Below are 16,933 nucleotides of genomic sequence, written 5' to 3'. Positions count from 1 at the left end.
GCAGTCAGCTTTCTGGATTACAGCTTCCCAGCAGGAGCACAGCAAATAGCTTAGCTCAGCCTGGAAAAGAAACAGTAATAAAACACAGCTCTTATCTCCCTAGAGTGTTTAAAAACCAAACATTGCAGCACCAAGAACCCAATCTGATTATAAGGAAAAATGAAACTGACTATGCTGATATAATGTGCAAGCTAAGGAATGTGAAAAGACCAAAGAGCAGTTTGACAAGTTGGCTTTTTAAAAAGTTTGCTTTTAATAAGCTAAGATCCTCTTAGAAACATACTGTAAACACATATAGCAAAGTTCTGTAAATGACACACATTTTTTGAGAAAACTATTGAGATAATTTCAGCTGAGACATCTTGCTTGGCCCATGTTATAGCAATGAGAAAATTCTACTTCAGCGGATTTGTCAGAATATGCTAAATTCAGAGTGATTCAAAATCATGAACAGAGATGGTATCAATAAGGCATAGCATCTTCCACTTTTTCCTTCTATTTCTGATGTCACAATTTCTCCTCTCCTTGTTAAGAGGTACATGAACCCAGCTTGTGAGAGCATTTGAGACAGTAAAATTATTACTCTTTTAAGGTGGAGCCCTCCTCACACGCACTCTGGCAGGGGGCTGCACACTTCCATTTCTTAATCCTTTGCATTAACCTTTACAATTAACTATCTTTCAGTATGAGGAGTTCCTTTTAATAAGATGAAAGGGAGGTTCTCAAGAGTTCTCAGTTATGATGATACATAACCATCAAAACAGATTAGCCTCAAATTTGGCAAAGGCAGCGTTAAAAATGATGCAATAGCATGTGGCTCAACATCTTCTCAGCCCACTTACCGTGGTGTCTCTTCACAGAATGGAATGTTCTGAATAATATAGGGCTCATCTTCTGAGAAGGTACAGATCTCATGTACAACCGAAAATGAACAGTTTTAAAAGTCTAAGGTTTTGAAGGGATGCTCATTATAGCTTCTCTGCCTGTTAAATAGTTCATGAGTTAACAGAGCACTGAATTTTAGAAATTGTTCCTCTATGCCTAAAAGGTGTAGTTTTAAAATCAGAGGGTTGGTGATAAGCAGAACTAGAAAGTCTCCATCTTACATTTTACTCTGTTTAACAATCCCAACTTAACCATTGTCAGAGTGGTAATTAAAACATGGCAGATATCTTCAGAGGCAGCACTTAGTAAAACATCAAATGAAACCATGGTCAACTTCTGTTCCAGCTGGGTTTGCGGAGATCAGACGCTACCATTATGAGCCTCTTCAACAAAGCAGCATGATGGTCTCTTTCAGGAGTTGGCCAACTCTATCATCTACTAAGCGACTGACGCAGCTCTTCATACATTGCTTGATCCTAATGATGCCAAGTTAGGTGAGAAAAAAGAAAAGATATTTCAGCACAGCAAGAATGCATGCTATGTTTACAGGTGACTTTACACACATTTTCCATTAGGAAAACTAAACAGAAATGATCTCTGTGCCTGGTGGCTAATATTTGGCTAAAATATTTACAAAAGGAAAAACAATTGGAGTCTAAAGAGAATCTCTTTTATGGGATTCGCTTAAGACAAGTCACCAACATTCTGTAATTAGACTTTGTGTTGGCAGAGTTCTTCTATAAGTATAAGACACTGCCATGCTTGTCTGAGACCATGTCTATGCACAGAACTGCACTGGTAAATTTAAGGTGTGATTTTTAAACCAGTTTAGTTAAGCCCTGTGCAGATAGTGTCTTATTTTGCTTTAAGAGCAATTTACTTTGGTTTAGTTTATGCCTATTCCCAATCCTAAACCAAAATAAAGCAATTAATAATAAATAATAATAAATAAATAATAATAATAATTAAGCTAAACTGTTATCTTTCTCATATAGACTGCTCTTTTTCCTGGTGTTCTTCCACAAGATGGTACAGGATGGGGGTGATGCAGCTAATGTCTATATTATTTGCCAGATCAGACATCTGGCTGAGTGGGAGCAGCAGCAGCTGGAATGGGGTGAGGAATGGAGGTTCAAAATGCACTGTTCACTCCAAAACACCCTCTGCCACCAGAGATCAGGTGCCCTAAACTGTGAACAATACAGCAGCTGTTTTATTGAATTATGTAACTCTACTACAGCGTCACTTCACATTATCTGTGGTTGCACTGCAACTAGCCAAAATAATCCCATTCCAGTCTTTACCAGTGTAACAAGTAGGCAACTGTCCTACATGCTGCTTGGTCAAATATGTACTTCTCCAACCACTTGAATTCTTGCCTCTGGAGAGCACTTCTCAGAGCATAGAAAGTGTTTAGATAAAGACAACAGAAAGCAGACCACAAAATTTCTTCTTGCCAGAATCTCTTGGGCTGACCCATCCCCAACACTAGAAGGAAAAGGAGTATTCACCCCGATACTTCCTTTTCAGAGGATTTGTAGGCTAAAAGACAAGTGAACTTCAGTAAGGAACAAAAGCTATAAAGGTAAGATTTCTACACATCCAGGCTAGAAACAGAACTTTTTAAAATTAGCATTACCATCTCCAATATATTTCCCAGTTTTCTGCTGCAAGAATGGGACTCCTACTGCCATCGTGCCATGTTAAAGAGGGTTTTCTGATTTACAAACTGACCTTCAGCCTAATTGAGCTATCTGAAGTTTAGCTCCTAGTGTATATAGAAAATATTTTATTTTCAACTAGTATGATTTAAAGGTGGAAGTCAAAACCGTAATTAAGAAGCTGTAACCAGGATTGAGGAGGACAGTAGCCTCGTTTACTGAGCTGAGGAAGGAAGGAGTGCTGGAGCAGGAAGTGAGGCAAAGGTAGAGGGAATGGAGAAGAGTCAACTTAGCTCCCACATTTAAAAACCCTGGGATAAAAGGTAAATAACCTGCCAAATCTGTGAAAGTAATATTTTCAGTCTAAAATAATTATTTTAAATCAGTACACATATGCTAGGTGCATCCAGAGGCTAAGCACAAAGTCAGTTCTGCAATTCTCTAAACGCCGTTTACAGAGATGTTCCCATTCTGCATTAGGATGAAACCTAGGACCCTTTCAAAAATTTTTCACAAAAAATGAGCGTGTGCAACAGAGCGACAGATTGATTCTAGTCCCTCTCCCCAGAATAGCCCACAACCAGTTGGTTAGGGCACCTACCTGGTAATTCTGGAGAGATCCAGGTTCCAAGTCCCAGGTTCAATGAATATTTAATTATTTATACAAAGTAAAACAGCACCAATAAGACAGACTGAGGGAGAATTGGAGAAGGGACTTGGAACCTGGGTCTCCCACATTCCAGGTGAGTGCCCTAAATCAGAAGGCTATTGGGGCAGGTGTCTCTATGGAACCAGAAACTTCTTTGGGAGGGTTTCTTAGGTCCAGGATGAAAGTTTCATCAAAGTTGATACATTCTTATAAAATGTCTTGGTTTTGATGACTCACTATTTTCCAGCACAAAAAAATGTTTAGTCAAAAAATTCCTAACCAGCTCTAATGAAATAAGGCTTGTCTATACTAACACTTAGTTCACAGCAAGCTGGCGTGTAAATCTACCCTGCATAGGCCTGCCACGCAACTCCTCTGCTTCAAAAGCATGAGGATTCATAATACATGTCATTTAGTGTAGGCAGTGTAACTGCAGTTACTGGTCTTATTCTTACATACACAAATCTTTTAAAGTCTTACTCAAGCCATTTACTTCCATATTATCCTGCATCAAGGCGTTCCACAGGTTAATACAGATATTGATTACTGAAATTCATAGCTGAAAATGACTTTCTTTGAGATAATATACACCAGGAAAGGGTATCAGTGACCATGAGGTTATTAAGGGTATTTATCTAATCATTTTATGCCCAGCACATTTTGAGTTTGAAGGAAGTAGAAGAACTGGCTAATTTATTTTTAGCTCAAGTTCATACTATAGCGAAAGTGATATCAATGCTTCATGACTAAAGTCCATAAAGCCAGCAGACACGTGGAACTTTTCCAAGCCAGCAGACACGTGGAACCTTTCCATGAGAAGGGCCCTAAAGCAATAAAGCTACTGTCTAAATGCCAAAGATTTCTTCTCTGGTCACCCTGCTTGAAATTAATATTGAGAAGTAATGATAGTAAATACTTAACACACTTACGGGCCATTCATCAAAAAGAGAATGGTTCATGATTTGACCTTCCAAACATATGATTAAATTATATGTTGACTTATAAAGTAATGAAAAGGCTGATAATCAGGAAGAAAAAAAGAGAAAGCTTTTTCTTAATACAGCTTCTTATCTCTAGACAAAGATGTTATCATTATATATTAAGCTGTACTGAGCTCCCCCCCACCCCCTCCATTCAGTAGGTGCATGCATGGTGGAAGCAAAGTGTAATGCAGCCACACCACCATGGGTTGTGATCTCATCAGATCTCACAAGCTTAACAATACCTTAAGAGTCAGTTCTTGGATCGAAAATGTCTTTGAAAAATCCAGGATGCTGCAGAAAATGATGTTAAGGAGGTACCCCTCCCTGAGCCAGTACTGAACTCCCCCATCATCACTGTGGTGCTGGAAGGACAGTAATCTTCCTCGATGAGACTTAAAACAGAGGCCCTAGATGCTTCAGTTCATTTATGAAAAGTGCCATGGGATCTTTTAGAGCGTTAACCCAGATGTCCTGAACACAGGTTCAAACCCAGTAAATATATGTTGTCCTCAGTTCTTCCCACCAGTTTCTAGTAACTACAGAATTCTTCACTGCCTATCCTCAACTTGCTTTGTGTGATGTTAAACAATATTCACCAACCCACAATTTCATAGCTTCTCTTACCTTTCTTGATATAGATGATTTCACTTTTTTAAATGCTTCTTCAAAGTATTTTCGGCTAATCTTGATTTCTCCTTAAAAAGAACACCATACAATGGACTTAATGACTATGATTTACTTCCAATTCAGTATATTAAACACACACCCATACACTGCTTTCCAAGTAACTTCCTGACTGCCATTAGTGAAAATATCTCAAGTCTTTGCATTTCACTAACTGCTTTGTCTACTCTGTGCAACTGGCTAAGATCTGAGCCACAGGCTTGATGAACTCCTGAATTTCAGTATCATGTCTAATGCAGACTCTGTGATCTTGAGCACATCCCTTACCCGTTGTACATCAGTTACACCATCTACAAAATGGGGACAATACCTACTTACCTCACAGGGTTGTTTTAGGTATCAGTGTTTGCAACTATAGATTAAGGGCTTGATTTTCAAAGTAATTGTACCTCCCATCAAATTCAGCTAGAATTCAAGGTGCTCAACACTTCTGAAAACAACAAGTAACAAGTGAGCCCTGGTCTACAGCTAAAACTCAAGTCATCCTAGATACCTGACTCCTGGGTGTGAAAACTTCATACCCCTGAGAAACATAGTTAAGCCGATCTAAGGCCACATCTACACTACCCGCCAGATCGGCGGGTAGTAATCGATCTATCGGGGATCGACAACTGTACTCCACCTCAGCAGGAGGAGTCGACGGGGGAGCCGTGGCGGTAAGTTGAACTAAGATACTTCAGCTACAGCTGTGTATCTTAGATATATCCCCCTTCCTAGTGTAGACCAGCCCCCAGTCCCCGTATACACACCACTAGGTTGCTGGAAGAATTCTTTCTTCGACTGAGCTACAGCCTTTCGAGGGGATGGATTAACTGTACTGAGGGACAAAACCCTTCCATTGCTGTAGCAAGTGTCTATGCCATAGGAGCACAGCTGCAGTGCCTTAGCTGTGCCACTGTAGCCTCCACAGCGTGAACATACCCTGACTTGCTAAAGATCAAACAGGAAATCTATGACAGGGCTAGCTTCAGAAGTAAGGGCTCTTCATTTTCAGTCCTACACTCTCTTCATATTACATATTATACACACGTTGCTTTTTATTTATTTATTTTTACATTTAGAAAAAAACAACTTTCATCATCATCCCAAGTATTCTACACGACCCCCAGGCAGTTCAGCTCACCCCAGCACCATATTGACATTGTTTGGCACTCTCCAGAAGCCAGGCAATTGTTTATCCATGTCATCACCTACCCAAACTTGCATAATCTGTATGCATGTCAGGCTGTTTCTTTGTCCAGCACTTCCATCCAGTAATTACATGAATAAATCATTAGACTTAATGATTCTTGAACACAGCCTTTGAGATAACAGATCTATTGGGAAACTGAATTTCATTCCAAACAAATGGAAAAGAAATGTGCATTGTCCAGCTCTCACTAGAAAACAGCTTACAATATATGTGGATTTAATAGACTACAGGATCAAATGGATACATAGATTTAGTACAACAATAATAACTATCATGCACATAGATAAGCTTCACATCAGACATGCTGAATGTAGCAGAATGTGTGTTTTTAAAAACGTTTTGGTGATTGCTTTATATGTATTTCATGAAGACACTTTAAGCTTCACTAGCTGGCAGTACCACTTTTCATGGTGTGTGTGCGTGCGTGCGTGCGCAAAAAACAGAGAACTTGAACATCTAGTCCTGTCAATCCAGGACTTCTCATGAACATATTTAACCACTGTGGGTTTATTTAATGTAAGTCAGTAAAAAATGCTGGTTAAAACTATAGCCATTGCCAGAGCAAGATTCCATACAGATGGGCTCAGGTAACGATGATTTCTCTTCCAGAAAGCTAAAGTGAAATCTAGTTCAACATTTCTCCTCATCACGCTCCTTTCTATACCACACAGACAAACATCTGGAAACTCCCTGTGACTGACTCAAAGAGTATGACAGGGAACACACTATGAATTATCAAGAGATCTGTGAGCAATTCATGCTGAATGAATTCTAATTGTATAAGGAATAGTATAAACATCTCCAATTTACTGTTATTGTGACCCAAATGTTTACTTGAGCTAACAGAATAGCATTTTCAACAGTTCAATAGGCCAGAATTCCCTTTCAGTAGGTTTCAGGATCTCTCTTTGCAATCAAGACTATCTTAATGACAGCAGCAGGAACATTTGATAGGCACCTATAATAGCTTTAAAAAATAAGTAAAATGCTAGAAATACAGATAATCAGATTAATATCTTAAAAGGTGGTCAACTAAGGTTTTACAACACTACAAACTGATATTTTTACTTTGAACTGGAGAAATCACCCCTAGGGCTTTATCTACATTAATTAAAACAAACAACAAAATTTTCCACTTACTAACTGCACCAATTATAGCAATAGTGGAATTTTTAAAATCCCCTAATGTAGACAAAGCATCTGAGGGAGAGGAGAGTACTTCTGTTTCCATGGCCCATTTAATTCATGGTCTTTATGCAGAGACTCTCAAAGGGGCCAGTCACCATAGTGGTCCCTCCACAATGTGGACACTTCTCTGCTAAGAAGGGCAATAAAAATCAGATTCATTTAATAAAAGCCACCAAAATAGCACTTGGACAGCAATGACTTTTGGTCCCTAACTGACCCAGAATGGAGTCATACCTGTGACCTAGAGATGGTAGGCCACATATCAGATAACGACTCAGTTATCTGTATATACTCGATAGTCTGTCAGAGCTCCGAGTTTGATCTGAATGCTCTCTCTAGCTAGTAACGCTTGCAAGAGGCACTGAACCTATAATAATAGTCTGGCCTCCCGTACAATTCCTGGATCAGAGAAACACTTGACTAAACCTGAGGTCCAGCAAAAACGACTCCGTACCTACATCCAGCAGACATATAACAGAAGGCAGCTGCACTGTTTGATATATGTCCTTGTCTACAGTCAGAGATAAAGAGAGGCCTAAATCCCAAACTAGGAAAACAAGAGACCAATAAATAAATAAATAAAAATGGTGAATACTTTAATGCAAACAGTAAGAATGGTAGGAGAGTACATTACTGGTTAGACACTACAGTTAGGGCTGTGGCCCAACTGTGCTGTACAAAAACCATAGTAAAAGACTTTGTTCACCCTGATGATTTTATAATCTAAGGAAAGTTACAATGGTATAAGCTAAGGCATGAATTTAAACGGATCTAGTTATACTGGTATAAGCTTTCCCATGCAGACCATTCTTATTTCAGTATAAAAGGCCCTTTGGGGGTTAATATTAAATCACTTGGGGAGGGGTTTAAGGAGTTTAGCAATGACTAATATGAGATTGTCTTTAGAACTCTAGAACAAAAACGGTAAACCAGGAACAAGGACAGTTTTGTTTTGTTTTTAACTTTTTAAAAAAGTATCTGTTTTCTCACAGTCATCATTAAGCAATTGAAGGTCCCAATAGACCCTACTATATTTTTATACTACTCATCACTATGGTATCTGGCCCACATTCAAACCATTATCTAATCTTGCATGTAAACTCCATGGGAAATATACCATCCTTGATCCGATAGGTACTGGAGAATTATTGTCCTTGCCAAGATTTCACTGTGAAAGGCAGGGGAGAAAAGAGTTTGTGTCTGAGCTAGGGAGACCTGATTTATTGTCACCAAGATTAATTATATAATGCAATCAGACAAAATCAGACCTGTCCATTTAAAGTAAATAGTTATGTATGTAGATTTATTTTATTGAAGTTACTTTCTGTCTCCAGTGATACATTAAGAAATGTCAAGATGATATGCCAACAAGAAAGAAATTTCTTCTCCATTGCTTATCGCTAGCCACACAGGTCATTATTATTATTTTTTTTTGAAAGAGCAAGAGAAATATTTAAGAAATGCTAAAGCATAAGTGTTACCGTATTCTCTTTCACAGCATACAGGTTAATGAAGGACAGAGAACACTGGGGACAGATCTCCCTCCTGCCTGACACCTCCCCCAGTGATTTCCCCCCACCCAAAACAGGTAGACAGGACAAATCCATTTTCTATTAGATCTTGAGATTAAATAAAATAAAGGCTGGATTTTCCTTTAAGGCTCAGCATTCCAGCATGGGTGCACAACCTTTGCAGCCCCAATACATCTGGAAGCACAGCTACTGCTACATCCTTTTACAGGACGTAGTCAGCGTTCCTTCTCAGGGGAGGCCTGCTTGGCTGACCAATGCAGAAGGTATGTGGGCCATTCTGCTTTCCTTCTGAAGAGGGCAATGGGAGCTAGCCTCAAGCAGTCAAACTCCCTGGTGCAAAGACTGGATCTCCATTGGGCTCCTGTGCAGGGGGCTCAAAGGGGATGTGTGTGGAAGTACTTTACACCTCCCTTTTTAAAGAACTTTCAGATCTATTGATGAAGAGCTCTATATAAGACCAAGGCAGGGATGGGCAACTTTAAGGTAGCAAAGGGCCACAAAGCCACGAAAACTCTTTGGCAGGCCATACATTTTTTAAAAGCCACTATGAAGTTCATAATATAGAAGTGCTTCCTACAATACAGTATGTTAACATACAATTAACCGTGTGTTAACAGTGTAAAACCTCAGTATTCTCACATATAAAATCCCCTTAGTGCACAATCTTTAAGAGAAATACTAACATGCAGTTCTATTAACTTAGTATGACAGAAGGTGAATGGGGCTAGACAGAAATTAGATTAGAAAAATGTCACAATTCATAGCCATTGAAACCACAGTATGTCAGACAGTGACCACGTAGGGAATTTTTCATTCCAAATGTGAAGTTATCCTCAAAGATGTATTCTACCTGCCCCTCAGAACACCAAAAATTACACATTATTTTAGGTCTTTGGAACTAAGATCTTCCAAAAAGGCTTAAAACTGCTTTTCCCACAATCTCAGACTATATACTAAACACCTAGAGTTGCATAGTGCAGGAAAGCAAGCCAAAGTCTTTGTGGCCCCAAAATGGCTTAAAGAGAGTCAGAATTCCATTTGAATTTTTATTACAATACCCAAGGTAATTATAACTAAGTAAAAATGAAGGTTTTTTCCTCTAATTTCTCTGTGCATTTCACAGCACTTTATATACAATTAATTTCAGTTTCCCTCTTCAGTCCAATTAGTTTTCCCTGTTTGTGTGGGATTGCACAACAAGAGGGGAGAGAAAAATATTTTTTTAAAATAGGAAAATGTGATTTTAAAACCACAAAAACTGGTAAAGGGACTTATGGGCAGGTGCAGTACTTGCAACAACTTAACTCACTTTTGAAAAAGACCAGAATTCCAATTGATTGTCCCTTTAGTGACAGCTCTTCTATTTGTATTGTGAAAAATTTAAACTTTTATTTGGCCAGATCCAGTGAGAGATGAAAGGTATTCTGCTCTTCATGTCAATTTTACTTGAGAGCACACAGGATGTTATAGAATTGGGTTTTGCACAGAGGGCGTTTAAAATACAGTGTCCCACACAAAACACACATCCATTCCCTGGGAAAAGCATAGTAGTCAAAAATATTTTCCTGAGCCCAAAAAGGACACTTTTCTCCCAAGATCAAACAATTTCTGACCCAAGTATTCACAATTACATGTGTGCAATTTGCATGTGCAAGTACCACATCTGCTCTCTAAAAATGGATAATCCTGCATGCAAGTGACCAGACAATGTCACCAAGTACCTTAGACGGACTGATTACAATAAATATTTGAACCTTAGGCCTGCAACTCCATTCCCAAATTTGAACGTCTAATACTACTTAACTTTTTAAGCAAAAGCCCAGTTTCTAATAAATTTAACTTCAACGTCTTTCCTGGAATCCATACTAGTACACCTATTGTATTCACCACAATATCTTAAAAGCAATGCCTCCTAATGATTACTTTTCTATATTTTCTCAACAGAAACCTTCTCCCCTAGTTCTGGTTGGCACAGTATCCTCCAAGAGTTCAAGCAGATTACGTTTATGACCTTTAACTAGTTTAACTACTTTCACCACTTAATCATCTTCCCACTGTTCCATTTAGACTTTATATGCCTGTCTTACCTTTCTTGCTCTTGCCATTCTGTAGAGCCATTTCCTGTCTCAGGGCACAAACTGAAGCTTCACGCACTAGAGCGGAAAGATCTGCCCCCCTAGAGGTAGATACAAATAGAATGGATCATTTTAGGATACATTTCTCTCCATCATCTCTATTTGTGATGACATACGCACAGCTAGGAGAATGCAAAAGATGCAGAAATAGTAGAACCACGGGTGAAAGGCAAGAGTATTTGTTTAAAAAAAAATTCTGGTTATAGAAAGCATCTGAAATCAAGTCTAAGGATCTACTTCTCTCAGTAATTTACACACCTTGGGGTTAGGAATGCAGAAAACAGAATTTGGTACAAAGGTTACATAGTCTTCACAAAAAACAATAGTTGAGTTAGATTCACTCAGGGGATCCTATATCACTTGGAAGATTATAAACTACAGTGCATTTGATCCTGAATAAACCTTCTGACACAGAGACGAGGAGGGAACAGATGGCTTACTGATTCTTCACTGAAATATGCACTCTTGAGACCCACCTAATGCATCCAGATTAGGTATTTCAGACATTAACTGTGGCTCTGAATTTATTTTGTAGACAAGAACCAAATACAGCAGCCATTCCTAGCCTTTTTTAGTCAGAGTTGCATCTCACAATGGATTGGCACCTGGGCATTCCCTGTCCCCATGCAACTGTTCTATGCACCTTCGTCTGCTTCCTCATCCTCCACATCTTCTTTTACTCCTTCTCTTCGTCCTACTATCTTGTTTACTCTTTTCAGGGCTGTGATAAATGAGGGTTGGGGTAGCTCCCTTTTATGGGCACCCAACCAGCCAGTTAGCTATAAAATCCCTGTTAATAGCTGTTCTCTACTTGCTTTACCTGTAAAGGGTTAAAAAAGTCTACAGGTAAAGGAAGGGAGTGGGCACCTGACTAAAAGAGCCAATGGGAAGGCTAGAACTTTTTACAATTAGGAAAAAAACTCTCTTTGTGTCTGTTGTTCTCTGGGGAAGAGGGGAACAAGGCAGCAGTTATGCTGTGAGAAGCTGAAGGCCAGGTATGAAAATCATCAGAATTATACATAGAAATTGCTTATTTGGAAACCTAGATATGTAAGTAGATCAGAAATGTCTAGAAAGACACGATTAGGTTTATTTCTTTTATTTTGCAAGGCTTGCGGACTCCTCTGTGCTAACCCCAGATGCTTTTGTTTTGCTTGTAACCTTTAAGCTGAACCTCAAGAGAGCTATCTTGATGCTTAATTTTTGTAATTGTTTCTTATAAGATTTAGCAAAAAGCCTACGTTCCAAATGTATTTCCCTTCTTTTTGGGTTTAATAAAATTTACCTTTTTTAAGAACAGGATTGGATTTGTGTGTCCCTAAGTAGTTTGTGCACATGTTTAATTAGCTGATGGCAACAGCTGATTTCCTTTGTTTTTTCTCAGCTCTTCCCGGGAAGGGGGATGAAAGGGCTTGAGGGGACTCCACAAGGAGGAATCCCCAAGTGCGCCTTCCTGGGTTCTCAAAAGGGGCTGGGTTTTTTTTGCACTTGGGTGGTGGCAGCATCTATCCATCTAAGGTCAGAGAGAAGCTGTAACCTTGGGAGTTTAACACCAGCCTGGAGTGGCCAGTATTAATTTTTAAAATCCTTGCGGGCCCCACCTTCTGCACTCAAAAGTGCCAGAGTGGGGAATCAGCCTTGACATGGTCTTTTTACTCTTCACTTTACTCTCTCCCCAGGCTTCACCTCCACTTTATTTCATTTTCTACTAGCTGAGCGTGGCAGGCCGCCAGCTGCCTTGTGTTATATCTTTTAACCCCACTGGAATTACCAAGCACTTTTTCCCACAGGGCTACCTATTATCATGGATACAAGAGGAGACAAAGCAAGCAGTCTGAGAATGAGCAAGTCTGGTCATAGTCCTATCCAAGGGGGCATACTTCACCCTCAGTGTGGGGAATACTGAACTATTGGCCTCTGAAGGCTCCATGTCCACAAATAGTGATTAGATCAGTCTTTAACAACAGCTGAAAACAAAGTGCTATAAGTTATTCACAAATCAACAGCTGGTACATGGCATGTAAGTCATACAAAACTAAGTCTTTAATACCTTTGGCTCAAGCAAACAAATGTATTTAAGGAGTTATTTAATCACCAGATAAATCTCTCCTCTTATAAGCCATTTAAAGAAGAGTTAACAAGAACCAAAAGGTCTGTACCCACTTTGTTTTACATTTATTTAAATCAAATGCAGTGGATATTGAAATTTTATTTGCTCAGTATTGCAGATCTAGCAATGAGAGCTTCAAACACCTGGATACAGGGACTGAAATACTCTCCAGTCACTGCACATTCTCTAATTACCTTCAGAGCCTCTGCCAAAATGCTTGTTTGCAACTTCCTACATCGTCACAGCAGATATCCTTACACTTCATTCACTGACAGAAACTATATTCCCCCTCCTCCCCAATGGTGAAGCACATCAGCACTGCCATCTGCTGCATGCATCCTAACATTTGCTCCCCTCTCTCTACTTGGATGGTAAAGGGGTTCCTGCATTTGAAGTGTAGACTGAAAACGACTCTAAGTCAGCAAACTGAATTCACTATCATAAAGTGGAGAAAGTAGCAGTGGAAAATGCTACATCATTCAGATGTATAACAAGGAAAAGTCCAGCCAGCAGTTCAAAAGTTCCTCTTTCTAGTCAACTCAGAGTTAAACTTGTTCCCCCTAAGTCAGTTTAAGTGGCTGAAAAATGCAGTAACTTCTCACCCACCCATTTCCTGTCTCTTTCTCTTTAAAAGAAGTTGGGGTTAGAGCAGGGGTAGGCAACCTATGGCATGCATGCCGAAGGTGGCATGCGAGCTGACTTTCAGTGGCACTCACACTGCTGGGGTCCAGGCCACTGGTCCGGAGGGCTCTGCATTTTAATTTAAATTTTAAATGAAGCTTCTTAAACATTTAAAAAACCTAAAACGTTAAAATGTATTACCGGCACACGAAACCTTAAATTAGAGTGAATAAATGAAGACTTGGCACACCACTTCTGAAAGGTTACCGACCCCTGGGTTAGAGGATAGCAGAGAGGAGGGTAAAGCTGCACAAACCTCTTTCCTTCTTCTCACCATGCTACCAGAAGGCTCTGGAAGGGGGCAGTGCAGTGGAGATCTTCTCCTCTCACTCCAGAAGGTTTTGGAGGGAACAGAAAAAAGACACCACTCCTTCTCTATTCAGGAATTTAGATGGAGTGGAGCTTCAGATTAATTCAGATACCTACTAGCCAGAGGCTGTCCTGTCACCACAAGCTGAGTCCAAGGACAGCAGCCTGCCTTTGTTAGAAATCCTAGGTGATCACCCCCGCACCTCCTTACCAACACCTGGGACAGGGAAAAATCGGAGCTTGTGCTCATTTAAAGTACTGTCATAGAACCTTGCTTGCGGGGGCTATTACAGGCTAGGGGTATATCTGGGTAACACACGTTGTTTTGTGACCTCCATTTTGTTTTTGTGAATGCCATTTTGCGATCGTAATAATAACTGCGACTGTCACTTAGCACTGCCACTTCCAGATTGGATTAAAGACACCCACATGGGGCTGAAAACCATTCTAATCCTGACAAGGTCAGTCTATCCTGGACATGGTGTCCCCATGCTATGGTGGGGGCACCATGAAATGTAAGCAGACCAGACTAAGGAGAGGGAAGCTAGGAAGGGCTGCCTGGCCTAAGGCCACTAACCAGCCCTCAGACTAACTGGAGGAGGACGGGGATGAGATCAGAGCAGGGGGGCGGCGTTGTTTTCCAAACCTCCGTAACTCTCAAGTGCTTTCAAGAGTAAAAGTATCTGTGGTAAAGAAACTCTTTTGTTGGGTAGGAAATTGTTACATCATTTTTTTCATAACAACCACCTCCCTTTAAAAACAAAAGGCATTCATCTGCAGCTTGACTTAAATAATTAAACAACTCCCTTGCTAAGCCTGTGTTACTATGGCATTAAAGCAAGGGTCTCCGAAGGATTCCATTAGATTTCAGAGGTCCCACAGCCAGGTGGGCTCTAGTGGAGAACATGTCTAAGCAATGTGTGCTCAGAAGGCTGTGGCACCAATTCTGGGGGCTCAGGCAGCTGGATTGCCGGGTTCCACTGCCCAAGAAAGGTGTCAGATGTGAAGTCTGCACTAGGGAGTGTGCCTGAGAGACCCAGAGCTAAGAACAGGACCCAGACCAAGGGGGATTGGAATCGATTTACAGCAGTCCATCCAGAGAGGAAAACTGGGACAAGTTGTAACAGGAATACTCAGCACCCTCCAACTTTTATTTATAGATACACGTCCATCTTATAGAGTTAGCTTTACTGCTAGAAAGGGTCTGTTAAGTTTCTCAGCCCCGAACTTTTATCCAGGATCTCATCATCTCACATCCTGAATATTGCAATATCCTTTTCCTCTGGCTTTGACAAATGCAGTTTTGCCACTCTGATATCCATTCACAATGCTGCTGCAGAGATCACTTTCCTATCTGGTCACTTTGACCACATCACCCTTCTCCACACATCCTTTAACTGACTCCCCTTTCTCTATTGCATCCAACATAAGCTGCCTATCTTCATTTTCAAGGTCTCTAATGAACTATCCCTGCTCTACTTATCACCTCTCATTCACTATCTACTGTGATGCCAGCTTTCTTTGCCCAACTGTTAAATTTTCAAACAAGCACCGTTGTGTGCTCTCCAGTGCTGCCCCTCATGCTTCGATGGAGCTCCCCATAAATATCTGCAAAGCCACCTCATTATCCTTTTAACACCCTCCTTAAAACTCTCCTTTGCCATGTCTACACAAAACAAAAACAACCACCGGCAACAGTTAGGCCACCAATCCACTGATATCACTACCTATTATACAGACAATACTGTCTCATTGTTTCCTTGTACTTTCCTATGTCTGTCTCCACCTGTTGTCTTTTGTCTTATACTTAGATTGTAAATTTTTTGGGGTAGGGACCATGTTTTTGTTCTGTATACAGTGCCTAGCACAATGGGATCCTGCCCCATGACTAGGGCTCCTAGGCATTACAGTAATAATTAAGATGGTTGATGTTGTGGTTAAAGTAATTTTTTTTACACTGAAAATTATTTTTATTGCACTGAGCAGAGATTAAGAGTGCGAAGTCTTTAGGGGAGCAATTATTACCTAAAAGAAATTTAAGATTAACTAACCAATCATGTCTATCTGTTTAAAGCTTTGAGGAGTTGTGCAGTGCTATGGGTTTGCAAATGACCGATAAGAGTGGTTATTAAATTTGCATCAAGTCCATCCTTTGGACATTTGTACTACATGAAGGCTCTTCAGTATAAAATATGCCTCCAACACTCCGTGTCACATACAATACAAACATTATCCATTTCTGTGAACTAACTCAGAGAACATGCTATGTGTACCAGTTTTGCCTACCCACTTTTACCACCTTTAACTGTGGATCCAGTTTAGAGAGAGATGTTTCACATTTTGTATCTGTGGTTCAGTGTAAACATTGCAGAAATAGAGACAAGGCAAAGAAAAAAGGACAGAGTGGCCTTTGCTAAACTACAGTAGTGTCAGGCACCACCAGACTATTGTGTAGGAAGAGGAAGCCTGTACCATTTACAAAGTCTTAGCAAATCCCTGGAAAAACTTCAGGTATAAGTGATGGAAACAGAGGGCATGGTGTTTGAACCCTGAGAGTCAGTAAGTCCAACGTTCCTGTTAAAAATCATATAAAACACATTAACATGAGTAGGACATTTCTCACTGCACGCATTTGAGTTAAAAATAGAAGACACTCACGTATAGCAATCACAACGTTGATCATAAGCAATTTCTTCAAGGTTTACATCAACATCCAAAGGGGGTCGGGTACCATCCTAAGGAGTTGGGGGTGATGGGAGAAGAAAAGAAATGGGTATTTTTTTAGAATAAGAAACCCCCAAAGTGACTATCACACAAAGATCATGTTGTGGTCAGGCTGTACAATTTCCTGAGACTATAGGGGTGGGGGATTAGTACACCTCAGAAAAGGACAAGAATGAAGACCAGGTCTGCAGAACCACTTG

The 16,933-nt window shown here is 40.1% G+C and overlaps 1 protein-coding gene across 2 annotated transcripts in view; it reads right to left on the bottom strand.

Annotated features, from left to right (window-relative positions):
* Positions 1 to 229: 229 nt before the first annotated feature.
* The window catches only part of NVL (nuclear VCP like), a 73,482-nt gene continuing 56,778 nt past the window's right edge, over positions 230 to 16,933 (bottom strand). For both annotated transcript variants that reach the window (XM_030557426.1, XM_030557427.1), the window contains 4 exons: positions 16,668 to 16,744; positions 10,862 to 10,950; positions 4,803 to 4,873; positions 230 to 1,361 (listed from right to left, as the gene is read on the bottom strand). In XM_030557426.1, coding sequence (XP_030413286.1) covers positions 1,317 to 1,361; positions 4,803 to 4,873; positions 10,862 to 10,950; positions 16,668 to 16,744 — 282 coding nt within the window. In that variant the 3' untranslated portion in view covers positions 230 to 1,316. The remainder of the gene's footprint in view (positions 1,362 to 4,802; positions 4,874 to 10,861; positions 10,951 to 16,667; positions 16,745 to 16,933) is intronic.

This window comes from Gopherus evgoodei, chromosome 3, assembly GCF_007399415.2.
Source record: "Gopherus evgoodei ecotype Sinaloan lineage chromosome 3, rGopEvg1_v1.p, whole genome shotgun sequence".
In the NCBI taxonomy this organism is placed as follows: Eukaryota; Metazoa; Chordata; order Testudines; family Testudinidae; genus Gopherus; species Gopherus evgoodei.
The sequence above is the reverse complement of the archived record's forward strand: the minus strand, read 5'-3'. Positions and strand labels throughout refer to the sequence as shown.